This window comes from Orussus abietinus, unplaced genomic scaffold, assembly GCF_000612105.2.
Source record: "Orussus abietinus isolate OABI.00-Male unplaced genomic scaffold, Oabi_2.0 scaffold20, whole genome shotgun sequence".
Classification (NCBI taxonomy): Eukaryota; Metazoa; Arthropoda; class Insecta; order Hymenoptera; family Orussidae; genus Orussus; species Orussus abietinus.
In genome coordinates, this window is record NW_019394282.1 from 558,540 (window position 1) to 577,093 (window position 18,554).

General features: G+C 47.5%; 1 protein-coding gene across 1 annotated transcript in view; it reads right to left on the reverse strand.

Annotated features, from left to right (window-relative positions):
* The window catches only part of LOC105694630 (transcription factor GATA-3), a 94,512-nt gene that overhangs the window by 15,404 nt on the left and 60,554 nt on the right, over positions 1–18,554 (reverse strand). Inside the window, exon 5 of the mRNA XM_023434949.1 lies at positions 7,323–7,448. Coding sequence (XP_023290717.1) covers positions 7,323–7,448 — 126 coding nt within the window. The remainder of the gene's footprint in view (positions 1–7,322; positions 7,449–18,554) is intronic.

The following is an 18,554-nucleotide window of genomic DNA, read 5'->3' on the forward strand; positions in this document are numbered from 1 at the left end:
GCCGCAGAAGACGACGGGCGGAATGTCCTGACGCCTCTGGGGGTAATTACAGAGAATTGCCCACAAAAACAGGACTGTTCCCTTTTAATTCCGACATTTATCTTATCAACTGCAGACAGAAAGTTAGACGTCTCCCCCTTTTCCCTATTTTTCCTGCTCTTCAGTTTCTCCTCCAAGTACATCCCACTTCCTTCTAACGTCCCTTAAAACATTTACTGGGCTTTAAATCTGATCCCATGAAAGATTTAAACGGTTAGGAAAGGCTATTCAGACGCAGAGAGCATCCCTTATCACCCCTAGTAGTCAAGGCGTACGTCACGCGACTAATTCCCTATCACCACACAAATTAGGCTGATTTGGACTGATTTAGCCCAGAAAAACAGGGGTAAGTGCATCTAAACGTCTCTAAGCAGGCAAAGATAAATATAGATTAAACATTAGAAAAAGTACTAAGACCTGACTCGTGTTTCAGATGCACAAAGCATCCTTTAACCCTCTTAATAGTCCCGAAATTAGCCGCTCAACCTGCGCGGTATCACCACACAAATCTGCCTGTTTGAGCCCAAAAAAGCCGGACTAAGACCTGCAGAATGCACCTAAACGTCTCTAACCATGCAAAGACAAAAAGTCCCGTCGAATTCCCGAACACGCGAGGAAACATCCTCCCCTGGAAGATCCCCAGCCCTCCGCGCCCTCGACCCGGATGACCCGTCCCTTCCAGAAGCTCCGGAGTCCCGAGGGGGGCAGGCGGTACCACGGGACGATTACCATATTTCGGACACCCGGTAGTGTGGTTCGGCCACGAATAATCCGAACTCGGCGTGTATTTCGGCTCGTGTGTGAGTTTAGGTACGGACGCTATCGGGCTACTCTATCTTAACGACGCCAGATCTGTCCTCCTCCCCCCTTGGTCCCCGCCACCCCTCTAGGTCCACCTCTGGTCCTCTTCTGGACCTCTCCGGGATCTATCTAAGATCTCGGGAGGAGCTAGAGGAGGTCGACGGTGGCTGGAAAAGGAGAAGGAAATCCGAGGGACGCGATGGGGTCCACCGAATGACGAGTCGAACGCGGCTCGATATTCCAGGGCGACATTCTTTTTGGGCCAACGGGACGTCGATCGTCTCGATGGACGTCATACTCCCGACTGGAAACGCGCATCATCTCGGACATTTGAGAATTCTAACCTGAATGGTCCTAGTTTGATTAAAAACCGCGAGAGAAACTCGAAGTCGATAGTCTCTCAGGTTAAGCGACGGCGGACGCGGTCCGGACTCGGATGGGTGCCCGATTTTGGATCTTCGTAATCTCGGCGGGAGAGCCTTTTCCGATGAAAACGGGGTGATAAGGTTTTAAGCACGACTTCCTGAGAGATTATTGAGGTGATCTCGTTATCGCGATGAACGCTATCTCCTTTTTTAGACACCGCGAGAGATACTCGAAGTGGCCTAGCGAGTATCTCGAGTTGAGCTACGGCGGCCGCGGTTCGGACTCGGATGGGTGCCCGATTTTGGATCTTCGTAATCTCGGCGGGAGAGCCTTTTCCGATGAAAACGGGGTGATAAGGTTTTAAGCACGACTTCCTGAGAGGTTATTGAGGTGATCTCGTTATCTCGATGAACGCTATCTCTTTTTTTAGACACCGCGAGAGATACTCGAAGTGGCCTAGCGAGTATCTTGAGTTAAGCGACGGCGGCCGCGGTTCGGACTCGGATGGGTGCCCGATTTTGGATCTTCGGAATTTCAGCGTGAGAGACTATTCGGATGAAAATTCGCTGCGAAGACTTTAAGCAGGACTTCCTGAGAGGTTATTCAGGCTAGTTCATCGTCATTCCGGGTTTGTACAAGTTCTGAGTGATTTCGAACCGGTTGGTTTAGGTGGGTAACGCGGAATCCGGGACAAAGAGAAGCGAATAAACGACAGAACTATGAACTCGAATCGTTTGATCGTCTCACCGAGTGTCTTAACAGCGTTATGCACGATTACGCTGGTTCGACGCGAAGAACATACGGTCGCCTTGTCGAGCGGCGAAAAAAAAAAATGGCACATAAAGAGAAGATTCAAGCCTCGGAAAAGAGGGCGTCATCGTTCCGAGTCATTTACTAAGATCTAACTACCGTTAGAACTCGTTTCCCCGGATCAATCGAAGCTGCCTTTCTGATATGAAATTTGTCCTCGTTTAACGACCGGTACGCTTCCGGAGTACCAATAAGTACCCGTCCCGCGCATCTTTCCGATCGCCTGAGCGTATCGGATCTATCGGCCCCGATATCTCTATCTCTAACCATGAGATGACAATACTAAATGGGCTTCGTCTTTAGTGTGTCGATTAAAGTGTCGATTTCTGACATTTCGAGCCCAGTTCTGGGTATTTTATTCTTTATAGTGGGTCTTGAAGACCGCTTCGACAAAAATCGGACCAGGAGAGATTCAGAAGGACCAAGAGAAAAGATAGAGAGACTCGCAGGACACCTCATCTCCGTATGGCGTACTCCGTTAGAACCCGTTTTCCAGGATCCTCGGATCATGTGGAAAGACGTGCTCCGAAAGAGGATGAAGAGGTACCCGAAGAGACGAGGCCTCTTCCTTTCGTCCTGCTCGGCACGTCCTGTATGATTCAGCCATTCGCGTGGTGACCTTCGGACGCAGACCTTCGGTTTCGTGACTTTGTCAAGAAGATCCGAAACTCCGTAAGACGATGCAGAAACACGCGATAAATCCATCTCTTGTATGCACAACTTATCCATACCCGGCATCAACGTAAAACGCGGAGAAAAACTACCAGGTGATTCCTTGCACCTTAATAATAATAAAAAAAGAAAAAAGATTCAGTAATAAACCCCACATATAAAATAAAAAATTCACTTTAATAAATATATTTGGCGCTGAATTTTTTTCTTCGCGCCTGAATTTCCAAAACAATATTCTGAGGTCATCTCCACCCTGAGGAAAAAAAATAATTCATTGAATCTAATAAATGTCTCGTTGAATAATATCGAAGAAAAAAAATCCTTCGAGTTCATTTCAGTTATACTCATTGAATTAATTAACGAAATATCTTTTTGGTACTATTCAAAGGAATACTTTATAGGTTCGATAAAATGTTTTTCTTGTGCAAATTGTGGAAAAATAATAATAATAATTCTGGTGTCATTTATAACTATTGTCGAAGGTTTTCTTCAATCGATTCCACGGGTCGAAATGATTTGGGCTCGAGTGAACAAAGTTCATTCGGACTCCACGTGTCGGCTTAATGTCAACTAAGCGACTCTCGATTCTCGTAGATATCGAGTTGAATTTCTCGCACACGTCACGCGTCTTCGCACGCGCGTGTCTGTCGAAAGTCACATGTATCCGGCGAAGTCTATTGATATCGGTGCGAGGATCGATAAATCACGAGTCTCGATCTACCGTGTCGATCTGCGATGATTATTTCCGATCTCAAAATTCGAATGCAAAATAATCGATAAGCGAAATAAGCCCGAGCCCTTTCGCACGATAAATCCGTGTAAATAATACCTCACTTCAGGCGTAACTTTCGCGCTCATTAACATAAGAACTGCAATTAGTACCGTAATTAACGAAGTGCCAACATTAAACGAAGACAACGTATGTCCGGAGTGTCAGCAATAATGTAAGAAACAGCCGAGATTCTACTAAATGATAAACTTTACTGCAAGAACACGTTTTTCACGACAGACAGCTGTCGACTTGCCTGGCTGTTTTTGACAACACCCTGATAAGAGATTAACATAAGACATCCCGAGGAAAAGGGATGCTAATATTTTTCACAAATTTCGGAAGAGATCCTTTAACAAATCCTGAGCGAGATGAAAATAAGGGCATAACGAACAACATCGAGACTTTAAAAATAGTCGTTTTGGAGGTCGAGGTTTGCGGAGACTTAAATGCGTGTACAAGGAGTGCAGGGTATTGCAATAATCAGTATCCGCTGCAAAGGATTAAGATACAGATTTTGATAACTGTATTAGCGAAGAAGAGATGGGAAAATTTGAGGGGAATTCAGGTATCCATAATCGTTAAACTTCACATGGCTGGCAGCATTGACTACCACTGGACTCGCGGTCAAAAACGGAACGCGGCCTTAACCGCTACAAGGTTTCGCGTCGCGAGAATGCTCAGCGACGGAAGCCCTTGCTTAATTAATGATTACCAGGAAACGTGTCTGGGCCCTTTATGCACTCGGTGGAGATATATCTACCACCGTGTGTAGAATCTTGTCCACTGTGCGAGGCTCGCAGCAACCCCCATACCCTGGCCCAACTTGCCACTGCTACAGATCGGCCGCGATAAACCCTCGGTAACGATACGTATAGACGATCGATGGTCCCGAGGTCTCTCCCTACCGGGAGCTCACCACCCGACAAAAAAGTCATTCCAAAAACGAGCGGAAAAACACGTAGCGCCTCAAAACGGATAAACTTTCCCGGGAAAAATACCCAGCCTAAGAAAGTAGGAGAAAATGCGAGGGCAGTCATAACTAGCGCATTCTTGCAAAAGGAGATTTAATCGCCGTTAATACATGTACGTATATACTTATATACATAATCTCTTAAAAACTAGGATATGAACTCGTGGAGGATCCCCGAGGCGCCGTATCTTGCGAATAAAGGAGCAGGCATCACCCCTGGGAATCTCTCTCCGCGATGAAAGATAGCCCGAGAGGGGCACGGAGGGGGAAGAAAGAAGCGCCGGAAAAAACCGCGTAAATTTAGACGGACGATTTGCGTGGCAATTAAGGCTCATCGAGGAGCGCGTGCACCGTGCGAGTGTGCGATGCGTCTCCGGGGACGGTCGGCGGCGCACTGCGCCCGCGCGGCGCGGGCGGAAACCGCGGGCCTCCTCGTTGACGAGCTCGAGAGGTCACGTGACAAATGGCGGCCCTCGAGACTCTGCGCGGCCAGGAAAGCGAGCGAGCCAATTAGCGGCCGCGAAAACGAATCCTTCCCCGGATGGGAGAATTTCAACGGTTCTGGAACAACGGGGAAAGGACGCCCGATCGCGGAACGATAAGCCGGCTAGCAGCGAGTAATGATACGCCCGAGAAACGAGTACGGCTCTTCTCGCTTGAACGGGACGAAAAATCGCGCTTTTCCGTTCGGCCGCCACAACGGAAGGCGGGCGCTGATTGGTGGAGCGAGAAATTACGGCTCTATTCGGTGCCCACTGTGAACTTAGTTGCGTTAAGGCATTGAAAGTGACTAACTGCATTAGAGGGGGCGGTAAAACGCTGAACAAGTAGAAAATTTAAGTAATTTTCTATTGAGAAAGAAATTAAATCTGTATTAATGTATAATAAATGTATGTTTATACGGTAGAAGTATGTCTATCGGATTTTCGTAGACACGTTTCTTCCGATCTCGAGGGGGATGTAGACTTTTGTTAATTTAAGAGGAAGCTTCCTGACGAGTAAAAGATGTCAATTAATTCCGCGGTCTTGTAGTTTCAAGATTGAATCAGAATTGCAGTCTGCGTTAAAAATGTGATATGAGAGAGGAAAAATGGGAATCATAACGCTCCCGGAGATTATTTGAAAATGTGCTGGAAATACGTGTTGGAAAGCCGAGATAAATAGACGAAGAAATTCTTTCTTGGAATTCAAGGAGCGAATGTCCCGACATCGGGCGTCCACACGACTTCCGCTTCCTCCCGTGTCTCCTTCGGGAGCGGCGGAACGATACTCGGTATCTTTTTGTGAGCCAAGGAAGCCGGGAGGGCGGATTTCTCAAGAGGGGACCTCCTTATGTAACGGATACGCTTTGGCGGCGCGCCGCGTCTCCTTGAAAAAGCTTTGGAGAAATCCCTGTCATTAGACGCGGATCTATCCAGGCCGAAAAGGAGGCGCACCCGGGCCGAAAGTGTACCGGTGGATCGATCGCCAAAATATCGGGTTGCCATTGTCGTCAGCGATTTCTCGCGAGGCTTTGTAACGAGTCCCGAGGGAACGGACATTCCCCAAAACGGAAAATGGACGGCTGAAACTGGAGACCCGACGTTTCATTGCATTCTAAAATCAGTTGACAATTAAACCACGTATTCCTTTTTTTTATTTCCCCGTAAAAATCCAAATCTGCGTTAATAATTCCTTCCCTAAATTAGAGATAAATAACTTGTTACGAAGTGGGTCGAACGAATCGAAACAGCCTTTACTTGATAATTGCAATTTTTTCAGAGGAAAAATCTAATCCACATTCAGTTGCAATTTGATAATCTAGATATGAACTAGGAATTTTTTAATACAATTTTCTTGCAACAATTTCAAGTTTACCCTCCGCGTCGCACTACCTCTGTTCGTTCCACGTCGCCCGAAAATCATAACAAATTATTGCCTCGTTTCCCCTACTACATTTCCGCGTAAATTTATTTCCACGGCCATTGTCACTTAATCCGCTTCCTCTGTATATATATATTAGCCCCCCTAACAATCGACCACCCCCGTAGAAAAAATTCTCGCGTCTTCCGGCGCCCGGGCGGGCGGAGCGGCGCTTCCTGGTCGCGGAAATCGGCTTCTCGGCATCCTTGACGGAATCCACGCTCGGGCGAAAATAATGGCGCAAAAACGCGACGAGAGGGCCCTTTTAGGGCCTGCAGTGCTCGCTTCCGGCACTTCCTGTGTCACACGCCGTTGAGCACGCTCCACCCTCGAGGACGCGGCGCGTCCACCGCCCCGCCGCTGCGGAAAGGATCCCGAGGCTAATTGTTGACACACAACACTGCATCGAGCACCATTGTTGCTGAATCCGCCCGATAAATCCTGCCCGACCCTCCACCCTTCCGCCTCGACGGGCCCCGCTTGTTTCGCCCCCTCGTGATAAGCTCGACGGTGGCTTTAAAGATGCGCGCGAGATAAGGCACCGTGTCACAGGTGGACAGGGAATCCACCTCTGATGGTTCGACGGAAAAAAAAAAAATGGCGATCTTTGTTCAGGGGCAATTCTTGTACCCTTGGATGATATACAACGGTGGTTCTTAACCTCCTCGAAAAGAAGAAACAATTTTCATTGCAAGGGTAACTTGCGAGACGTCAAAATCACTGATGGCATATAACAATGAAAGGGTACGAACGTGTAATGGGAATATGTGTAAATGTGGGTAATGTGGAAATATTAAATGTGAAAAATTAACGAAGCACTGTGACTGTAAAATAAGAAGTTAAATTTAAATTAATATGGCGAAGATTTCTTTTTTTTTTTTTTAACGTATAGTAGTTAAGAACCACCGTTGTAGAGTTAATGGGTTTAAGTTAAAATACGTCAAGCAATGTTAAGCCGATTTGTATGTAAAAAAAAATGAAAGTACTTACGTTATGAAGCTTGTAGTAAAGGCCGCAAGCGTTGCATACAGGTTCGCCGGCTTGGTTCCTTCTCCAGAGGGTGGTCGTCGCCGTCTTGCAATTTGCGCAGCTCGTGCCCGCCCTTCTGGCAGCACTCTGCAGGGACAGTTTTTGGAAAAGAAAAAGGAACAGATATCACACCCGTAACGGAAAGTCCATGGGAAAATAGCGAACAAACATTCCTCGACGAAGAAAACAAAATATATATATATATATATTTTAGTAATTTTACGAGAGAAATTGCTCAGCCTCTTTTGCCAAGGTAAGAATTAAATAGGCGGATGAAAGAGCGAGTTGCTAAACATCTAATTGCGCAAACTCCATGGATATTTATTTTTAACATGCCCTCGGATTGTCTGCAAAAACCCGCGCGGGGGACACTTTTTCCGCAACGGCGTATTCAGCGATTTGCGTCACTCAAAAGATTAGTTATCAACGTGGAAACAGTACAGGCGTTGCCAATCGATTCAATTCGTTGCAATATCAATTTCATAATGAACTACTTCAATACCGCATTTACTGGCATCGGCCGATAAAAATGCATCATCTATTCCCTCCGCAAATATCAATTTTTCTTGTCTTCAAATCTGACGAATCATTCACAAGCTCGGATACTACCTACACTAATCCTGCCGAAAAAATTAATCATTTGAACAATTTCCACCCATTCCACCCGCAATTTTTTTTTACCGAATTTTTACGGCGTCACTAAAATGACAAGAATGCCCCGCAGCCACTTCTTGCAATTAGTTTAAGCATGAGTTTTGGCGAAAACAAAAATGTCGAAAACATTTCGACAAGGTATTCGTTGTCAGTCTCGACTCAAGGAGTACCTCTGTCTCTCCAGGAGTCGAGGACCGATCCGAAGCCTAGATCCTTTCAATCGGTCAATCAAGTCAGAGGGATGGAAAAGGCCAAGGAGGCTGAGTGGCGAGGTCCTTAATCCTTCCATCCTGGGAGGATGCGGTCACGGGTCCTTTTAGTGGGCCGGGATCGAAAATGGTCCCAACACCTGTACCTCCTTGTGCGGAGTGGCAAACACTTAACTAAAAAGGTCTATTATCCCTTCCTGCCGGGTTTTCGGTCTCTTTCCCGATGGCTGGTCCTCCTTCTCCAGAGCCAACTGCAGCTTATTCGCCCTTCTAACGTGCACATTCCTGCATCCAACACAACAACCACCGTAGAGTGCATTACACACGATTTGGCCTCTCTTTGAGACGTCGACGGCACTCCACACCATAATGCCCTTGTACGGGTGGTACGTGTGTATAAAGGGTTACACACCCAACTAACTGCAATCAAATACAGCTTATTTGCCCTCTCCAGAGTGCACGTTGCTGCGTTTAACACAACAGCCACTGTAGGGTATATTACGCACGATTTGACATCACGTTCAGACGTTGGAGGCACTCCACCCCATAATGTCCTTGTGTGGGTGGTATGTGCGTATACGGGGGTGCACACCAAAATCATTGGGTGTTCCCGTCGATCGGTCCTCCTGGACCACTTAACCCCGCAAGATGACACGGTACAATTTCGAAGAGCGCCTCTAAAGCTCCCGACAACGAAACTATACCTGCCATTGTCGGCAGCCTTACGAACCCTCCGTAATGGCGAACTTATTGAAATATTCCCTCTCGTCCCGCCATTGTGTCCCCGCGGGACGAAATTACACGTCTTGTCCTGTGTCTCTTCCCTCTGTCCGCCTTGCTGTGAAATGTCCTCCCGTTGTCCGGCGCTCCCGACGGCCAAAGGGAAAACCGACAGAGTCCTTCGGGATATGTCGCAAAAGGACTTCCCTCCAAGTAAGACACTTTTAGAACTCGAGATCGGATTGAATAATCTCAGGAGTTACATCTGGGAATAAGGGCCTCCATTTGTTCCTTCATTTTTGAAGACCGCGTTGCACCTAATTCAAGTGTATGACTTTATCGGTACTTCCTTAGAAAGGAATTATGACAATTGTGAGTACCCTATCGGCGTAAATTTTTCCAAAATTTTTACCCCTACGTTAATACCCAGAAGAGCGTTAAGCAGCCACTTCCCCATGTCAGAACCAACTCCTGGCGGTATTCGTTATCACCCACTGACCGGCTATCAATTACTTGCACCCGCTCGACTCGAAGTGCTCCGGGTTCAGTAGGGCACCTGTTTGTTTCTGGTTTCAATTAAGCAAAGCGGTAGCTCGGCTCCGTTCAGGTGGCTCGGGTGGAGGCGTCGGGTAAACATTTGCCTTCGTCCGTCCGAATAGAGAGCGGGCCCTCGGCGTAGAGCGACGTCGTTACGGGAACGATCGTAGAAAAGCCCCGGCGGGTCGGTGTAGGTGCCGTAATACGTAATCATGCCCTATCAGCAGGATCTTATCGGGCGGCGCGGCGGCAAAGGGGTGCCCGAGGAGAGGGGCGGAAGGGCCCTGCCAGCGCATCAACCCTTACACGGAATCAATACGCGAGCCACCTCATCAATATAACCATGCCCTATCTGCTCTAGATCTTTGACACCCTGAAAATCATCGACCCAACCTCTTTAGGGTCGCGGTGCCTAATGGTTATTAAACCGAAGACCCCCCGAAAGGAATTAATCTCCCGGCATTCCCGAAATCGACCTCACTCGGCCAGAGTTTCGCACGCGAACGGGACACGGAGGGACAAAGCCCTAAGAGATTAAGAACCCAAGTGCCCTTGATTGCGCGAAGGCTCGATAAGCATCTGAGAAATAATTCCGATAATTGAAGAGGAAAAACTGAGAATCCCACGATATGCAATGCAACCGAATTCCACACTGACCTCTGGAAAAATTTTGGAGCATTTTAATTTATGCATTTACTCGTGTAAAATGTTAGTAATTAATGGATTAATGTTTATTCACTTTACTTGATTTCGAAATATTTCTACGTACGCTTATACCGCCTCGGGTGGAGTAATGGACTGTGGCAGCACGTAGTAGAACATTTGCCGAATGTACGTGCAAGTATATAGAGTGAGTAGAAGGTACGGACACACAATGGCGATTTCCTGGTGCAGAGAGCGCTACCGGGCGATTCTTTATCGCGTCAATCATTACAACGTCGGGGGGGAGGAGGAAAAGGGGGGGTGTGCCGACCTTAACGCCGCGATTATTATGTGTTCTGGTTTTACGGGGCAACCGCTCCGACGATGACTGCGACATTATTGCACGGCGAACGAGGGTGCGGGGTATTTTGAGGCCGGATAAGTATCGATAGTAATTATCGATAGGTCGATCGTTTAGCCAGTGCAACACCGTCGCCGATTCGAAAGGCGGCGACGATAAAATCGAACGTCTCCCCCGTTCCCCTCCACCCTCTACACGAGATAAAAGAATTGCGAAGAACACCTTAGCGGGATTTTCGAAGTCCAGATTGCCCCCAAAAGTGCTCCAAAATGTCCCCAACAAATTTCAAGATATTTCCCGATACGGATACTGTACAATATACTATATAAACATAAATANCCCCACGCCACCCCCCTTCATTTCTCTCCTTTCTCCCCTTTTCGATCGTCAAGCAGCACCGGGAAAGCCTCAGTGACAAGCAGCGGGCTATCTCACTCCACCTGGAGGTTTCGAAAGTGACACACGCCCTGCCGGAGGAATGCACCCCGGACGGAGGGGGGCAAAGCGATGCCCCATGAAAAAAGAGAAGAAAAAAAAAAGAGAAAGAGAGGGGGAGGGAAGAAACGCGGTAGAGCGATCGGGCCTCGCGTGGTAGAATAAAACCTCGAGCCGTGAAAATAAAAGTGAGAAAAAGAGAGAGAGATAGAGAGAGAAAAGGTTTGGTGAGAAGAGGAAAAAAGGGAGACGGAGAGGGGGAGGGGGGGGGAGGCGCGCTCGAGTATCAGGAGGTAACGGCAGAAAACGAAACCAAGAGGAAGCACGACGGCCGCGGGGGTGGCGAGGGGGAGGGGCCGCCGCGAAGTTCAGAAATGTCATATCCGTCAGTGTCCCGGGAGCTCCGCAACCGGCCAACCGGTTTCCGCGGCCTCCTGGTACAAGTATTGGCCGCACCGCGGCCAATTACCCGGCCGCCGATCGCGCCCGATATTGCCCGTAAATATCCTCGGGAATTTGCATAATAAGGGCCGTGGCGCGCCCTCCGTTGGATGACTCGCGGGTGAGTCGCGCACGTCGGCGCGGAAGTGCCGCGCCGGGTCGGCCGCGACCCTCGTATGATGCGCTTTGTCGGAGTTTGAGGTTTCGGCGCGGTTTCCGGAAACGAGGGTTTTTATTCGTGGATTCTGTATTTTTCGGGAGATGGGACTAGGTTGGGGATATGTCTGTTGCGAGGAGGTAAATGGGCTTAAGGTGATATGAAAGGGTCGTTCTATATATAAAACGAAAAAATATTTATAACACCTTTCTCCTAAACTAATGGCATCAAATCATTTGAAACTTCAGCACGTGATTATGGGGGCCCTAAGGAAGAACGTGATACTCGTAAAATTTCATTTTTTTACAGAAAAAAAAAATGTGATTTCGGTTCTAGTCTGGGATAAATGAAAATGTTCCCTTCTTTGAGAAATTAAATTTCACGAGCATCGCGATCTTCCTTAGGGCCTCCCTAATCACACGTTGGAGTTTCAAATGATTCTCGGCGCACCCAGTTTGGCGAAAAGTTTTATAAATATTTTCACACGTTTGACATGTATATAATGACCCTTTCATATCGCCTATAATATCAATTTTCATTAAAATGGATATATTATCTTATTCTTAATTAAATTTTACTTCGTGAAGAAATTCTAAATGTGGACATTCTACTTATCGCCTGGACGTTATCGATGTATGTGCTAACTTTCATTTCCTTTTTAGGAATCGCCGGTGTTCATCATTAACCAAGAACGACGTTGCAGCTTCTTTTGATTTGCCGAAAAATCTTTGTAACCAAGCGCAAGGGATGGATAAATCGTCTTGTAATGATCTGGAATAAAAGAAAAGGAAAACGAAAAAAAAAAGAACTGCCGTCGATTGATGTTACGATCATTACGGATAGCCGGCGGGGGTATGAATGGACTCTTTCCTCTTGGATTATCGACCGGCTGAATGGAATTATGCGCAGGGACGCGCGATTATCTCGGGCGGGACTGCGTTTAACGACGGGGGCTGGCCTGGAATGAACGTAATCGCCCAAGTATGCGTACACGCACCGACCCGGTTGGCCACTCGCTCGCGCACCGAATTCGACGCACTTATACGCGGCCCTTTACTTAGGCGGAACCCGTGTATTAATCATAGATAACAACTGCAACATTTAACACGCGGTCAGGGAAAAAGAACGGCGTTACGCCTTAATTCCCCTAAAATTTCCATCTCAGCTGCGGAAATGACGGGTCAAACCGCGTTGACGATCTTATTAATTATCAGGAATTAATTTGAGCAACGAAAAAAAAAAAAAGAGAGAAGAAATCTTAAAAGACATATTACGAAGTACCAACCGATAAAACTGCCCGTGTGATTTACGTAATCATTGGTTATTACGAGGACGCAGAAAATTGCAGGAAAATTAGATTGCCTCCGTAATACCACATTCGGCATCTGAGTTAAGTTAAAGAAAGTTGCAAAGTAACGTTGTATTTAATTCAGGCTTAAAGTTCACTGATACGGTGAATATATAATGTCATGCGTGTACATACTTTTTCTAATTTCCTACTCTTCCATTTTTACGACTTTTTTAGGGAAACTTCAGTTGCGAGGTGTGTAAAAATGTAGGTAGATTTTTATCGGCTTTGAACAGGGTGGAAGGTAAAGCGAATATAGGGAGACACGGATGGCTCGGGTTTTCATGGTATTAATGATATTTAATGGTCGCTTTCTCCAGAAATTCACTTTTACTTGCATCGCCAGGTGAAAGACCTCTTGGGATTCGTTTTAAATCATACGTCTGAACTTGTTTTTCGGTTACTACAGGAGGGAATTTTTCTAGGGAACTCCGGAATTGGGAAAAGGAGCAAGGGCAGTGATACCAGGATAACAGGTCGGCGACGGGTTCGACGAAGTACCGCTCCCAGAGGACGCCGAGAACGTCGCGTCTGTCTATAACTGTACGCTCCCGGGCGGAGTAGCCGGGACCCGTCCGCTCGACGGTTAACCATTATTAATTAGAGCGGTACGGTGATTAATGGTCCGCGTCGCTGGGGACCTCGGCTGCGCGCGCACCCGCGCCGTGTCACGTGCTCGGCGGCGGCGGCGGCTCGACCAATCAGAGCGCGCGGCGCGCCGAGCGCCGCCGAACTGGAGCGCCTCCTTCCGAAACGCGGGAAAAAGGATAGATAAAAACTGCCAATCCGGACCCTTCCCTCATTCCCGTCCCCGCCGCCACCCGCGCCGGGGGCTCCGTCTTTGTCTGCCGCTTTTTTATTCTCGGCGGGTACTTACGTCCGTTAATTAACGGTAATTAACGGGGGAGATTTAAGGAAAGCACGACACGGGATAATGTCCCGGACGCGTGTTATATAGACTCCCAGACGAGGGAAATAAATTCTCCCCAGATTGACTTCGATTTCTACCCGTTTGGAGAAAATAATACCCGGAGATTTGTTACGTTCTTTTTTATGTTAGAAATATGGAACTTTTAAACACTACGTAGATTGGCGTTGAGTGGTATTGAGGGTGGATTTTCTGTTTTCTTTTTTTTTATTATTATTATTTCGTGAAAATATGGATTCGTAAGCATTACTAGTAGATCGGGATTGAATGGAATTTAAGGTGTCGTATCCACCTACCGATCGCTCCAGATTTATCCATAATAAATCCCCAGAAATTTAATACCCCCGATTCCACCCCAAACTACTTAAATCTCCCCAGATCTGGGGATAAAATCGTAAATATGGCTTTAGGAAATAACGCCGCGTGTCGTTCCCATGACCATCGGGAGAATATTTCGTAATCTCGGTAGTCTTAAACGCGACCTGACCTTGCGTTCTGATTTTCATTACTTCGTTCCAGGATTTCCTAGCCTCGTGTGCCGGCAGGTGAAACGGTTCCACGGATACAGAATTTATACCCAGGATTTATGGGAACGCTCGGCACACCACGCTCGACCGCGAGTAACAATGTTAAGTTATGACAACTTCGTTCGCGAGGCAAATCGCCGGTAAATCGTATTAATAAACGCGACGCTGTCGTAATGCCCGGCATTAATTCGTGCGAGCCTGCCCAGAGTGACCCTTTCCTGTCCGCGGGTAAAACGGGAGAAAAATGCGACTTTTCTTTCCGCGGTGATTGATTGTCCCACGAGAAATGCGGGGAAACGGGTTTTAACGAGACCCCCTGCACTTTTTCTCTCGCCCCTGGAACAGGGAAATACGATTTCTTTAATATTACACCCGGAAAGGAAAAAAGGAAAAAAAAATGGAAATAAAAATAAAACAGAAATCACGCGACTAATCATTTTTAACGATTTTCCGCAGGTGTGCCTAGGCGACTCCGAGCCGTTCACGTGGACGTTGCAGGATAGAAACTCGGAGAAATCGAGCAATTCAATTCTTTTTTTTTTTCCACCCTTTTCCTTTTTTCTTTTTCCTTTATTTTCACCGAGTTATCACGGCAATGGCCGCTCGCTCCCGAATTACCGGCGCAATGGAGGTGTACCGGAACGAGGTGGAACGAGTACTCGATGTTACCGAGGTAGAACAATCCGATCGGTAAGTACAGGCTCTCGATCGAGCTCGTTCGATCCCGGAGGAAACCGCGTCGATCGATTAATCCTTCCCGAGATTGACTCTACCTTTCTCGCAGCCTCCGTCCTTTCTTTCTGTCGCCCCCTCCCCTCCCCTCCCCTCCTCCCCCCTACCGCCTCCTTAATGCGCAATTCTCGCTCGATCGTTATTAATTACCAGCAATGACTAGATAAAAGTCGTTAAACCGATGCCATTGCGAAAGTGGCCGACAATCACCGGACACCTTCCTTGTACCGGCACGAAACAAATAGTCCTTGCCGAGTTCCTCTTGCAGAAAAGTGGTGGGAGGAGAAATTGGCGCGGGTGAAGTTAAAAGAAAGGATAAAAGATAATGATAAGAAAAATGGCTTACGTTTTCCGTGATTCTTTTTTCCTTTTTTCAAGGTGGGTGGATCTCAGAGGAGCTGGGGAAATTAATTTGCGTCGATAGTACGGAATCGAGTTCGCGTGCGCGAGCGAACGGATAGGAGAAAAGGAAGAAGCGAGGCCAGGACATGTATCGAAGTGATGATTAAAATTTCTCTTCTTTTTCGTGATACTATCAAGCCAAGTGGATCTCGGAGAAGCGAGGTAAATTAATTCCCGTTAATAGGAGGTAACTTTCCTAGGTCGAGTTCACGTGCGCGAGCGAATAGGAGAGAAGGAGCGAGCGAGGCCAGGACATGTATTTCGTCCTTGGCTAAATCGTGACTAGGAGGCCCTCGGTCGGCGATCAAGGAGTGCAACGTTACACCGATGGGGAGCTCGGGAACTTCGTTTTGCATCCAGATACAAATTGGCTCTCCAGTGGGAACCGTGGCATCCCTTTGTCCCGCTTCCTGGAGGGCGCAAGGAAGAGGGAGAGAGAGAACGAAAAGGACCAGCTATCCCGATTTGGAAGCGGGACGATGGACCACATCGACAGGGAATTTTGTACTCTCGAACACCACCCCAAATGTTCGGCTAGAGATATTCAAAATAATTTCTCTACATACGTGGGAATTTCTAGGTAAAAAAATGGTTCATATCAATCGACATATACACGGAAAAAAAAATGGAAAAAAAAAATCAAAACTATTGCCGTCCGAGAGCAACTCTTCCGGCGACACTCAGCCTTATGAGATACCGTGTTTCTTGAATAATTATCCAGAATTATCCCACCGGTTTATGAAAATTCTATGTAGATAAGAAAAAAATAAAGAAATGCGATCGACGGCGTTTCATCGGGATTTTTGTCGAACTGTCGCTTAATTACCGGCGTCCAATAAAGTATCACGCTCGGCGGTGGAAGTGGTACTCGCTTGAAAGTTAAATGACTGTTAACGTTCACAGGCGAGTAATCGCAGTTAATTAGAAGCGGTACAGGCTGTCGCCGATTAAAGGAGAACGCGCCTTATGATAAGATATTTCATCCGGCGTTTACCGGGATAACGTTACAATTTTCATAGCGCGCCTCCGCGGTGCGTAATGCGCTTTCGAGTTATTTCAAGCTCGTAGGGTCAAGTACAGCGTGTCGACGTAGGAAAAGGTTTGATCGTGAAAGTTACTATCGAACGGATCTAATAGATCCAGGCAAGGTCCGCGAGAGAAATTACCAGAAGCCGTAATGTCGCGACCTACGTACACTGAATCACGGTAGAACGCACGTACTCGTTGCCGGGCTACTCGCCTTCGTTTACCCGCTCTACGGGATAATTATTCACGTGTACACGCGAAGCCCCGCGAAAGCACGCGCGATCTAACCGAAAGAGGATATCGAAAAACGCGTTACGTAAAAAGGAAATATCAGAAGAACAAAAAAAGCAAAGAATGACATCCCTGCCCAAAGAAGAGGGCGCCAATCGTGCAATTAAACAAATTACGCGCGCCCCGAATCCGCCGAGATATTACATAAACAACGAGCGCAATTCGCGTGGTAACCTCCTCGCGTGATACTCTAATTATTTGCAATTATTCCGATTTCTCGGATTCCTTGTTTCAAATGTCGCAAAATTTTCCGCTGACGACCCAGAGGCCGAGATCGCTCAATCACTGCCTTGGAAGTGACGGAGAGGGAAAATGACCGGGAGCCGGTAATGTCGCGACCTACGTGCTCGACGTACACCGCAGGAATGGCCGCGCGTCCGCGCCGGGCTTTGCGCAATTATTTATACATTTATTTATTTACCTCCTCGCGCGAAATCCCCAGCGTACACCGGTTAGGACACACCCGCACGGGTTAAGAACGCACCCACATGGGCCGCAAATACACTCGGGAGTGTGGCAAATCCGAGTACGGACGCGATATCGGTGATAAGGCGCGGAGGTGTGCGCGGGCCCGTGTGCGCGAGCGATAGAGCGCGCGGGGTTTCACGCACACACGTGTAAGTGCATTTCGTGGCCCGTGTGTGCGCGACCGGGAGACTGTGACAAGCAGTGGTACCACATTCCTAACACTAGCTCGCCCGCTCGGTGCACGGCAGCGTAGTCGCTCCCCGAGCAAGAGTCCGGCAAGCGATGGAGACGAACCGCGATAGAGTCTGTCCAAATCCGATCGTCGACCCGGGTCGCAAAGAGGCAGAAATAAAAAATCCTCGCCAAACAAGCTAAATGTGAAACTCCCAAGTTAGAGATTAGAAACTAGGGATACTATAATAATATATTTTCCATTTTTCATTCGCGAAGTGCCCTTATTTTGAGCTGTTACATTTCTATTTCAGGTTAGGTGGCAATTATTAAGAGAATAACGTTAATAACAAGGTAACGCGAATGTTTACGCGATGCGAAGGAAGAGGAATATAAACGGTAATAGATTGTGAAAATGAGAATTAAGGAAATTGCGTGAACAGTGGAACACGGAGATGAGGCATGAAGGGAGGAGTAAAAGAGCTCAGAGATTACGGAATTAAGGTAACCTTCCTTCAGGTTGTAAAGTTTGGAACGATTCGGTACACCCCGTTCGGAGATAAGTTTCACGAACGATGGACCTTCACATCCCCTTATCTCGATAGGAATGAATTTTACTAAATAAGTTCGCAGCTCTGATAAACACTGTCAATGAATTTTTCGGTAATCTCGCCGAGTGGGATTTGCGATTACACCTCGACCGGGGTGTTGCTCGAGGATTCATAAGTGTGAGTGCAGGTTTAATTAAAGTTTTACGGGAGGGAATCCCGTTTCGATGGGACTTTTGAGTTCACGGTGTCTTACGGGGTACTGGAAATAGCATCGCGGGGATGCCGAAGGGGTCGAGGTGAGCACGGAAGCCGAGGAGGCCAGCGGAGCCGTACGGAATCCTCGGATCCACCGACTGGCAGCAAGACCAACCATGGAGTTACCCATTACCACCGGACTGCCAGAGTAGAGTAGCCAATCTATATGATAAACAGTCTAGTTATAGGTACAGTGAGTCGGTTAACTCGCGAGCGGACCCGGCGCATCCGTGTCACTCTACCGTTAAAGAGTCGAGCGAAGAAGAGCGACCGAGGTCGCCGATTCGAGGCCGTCAAGAGGAGCCCAATTTCCATTCCCCAGGAGATCCTTCCCAAAA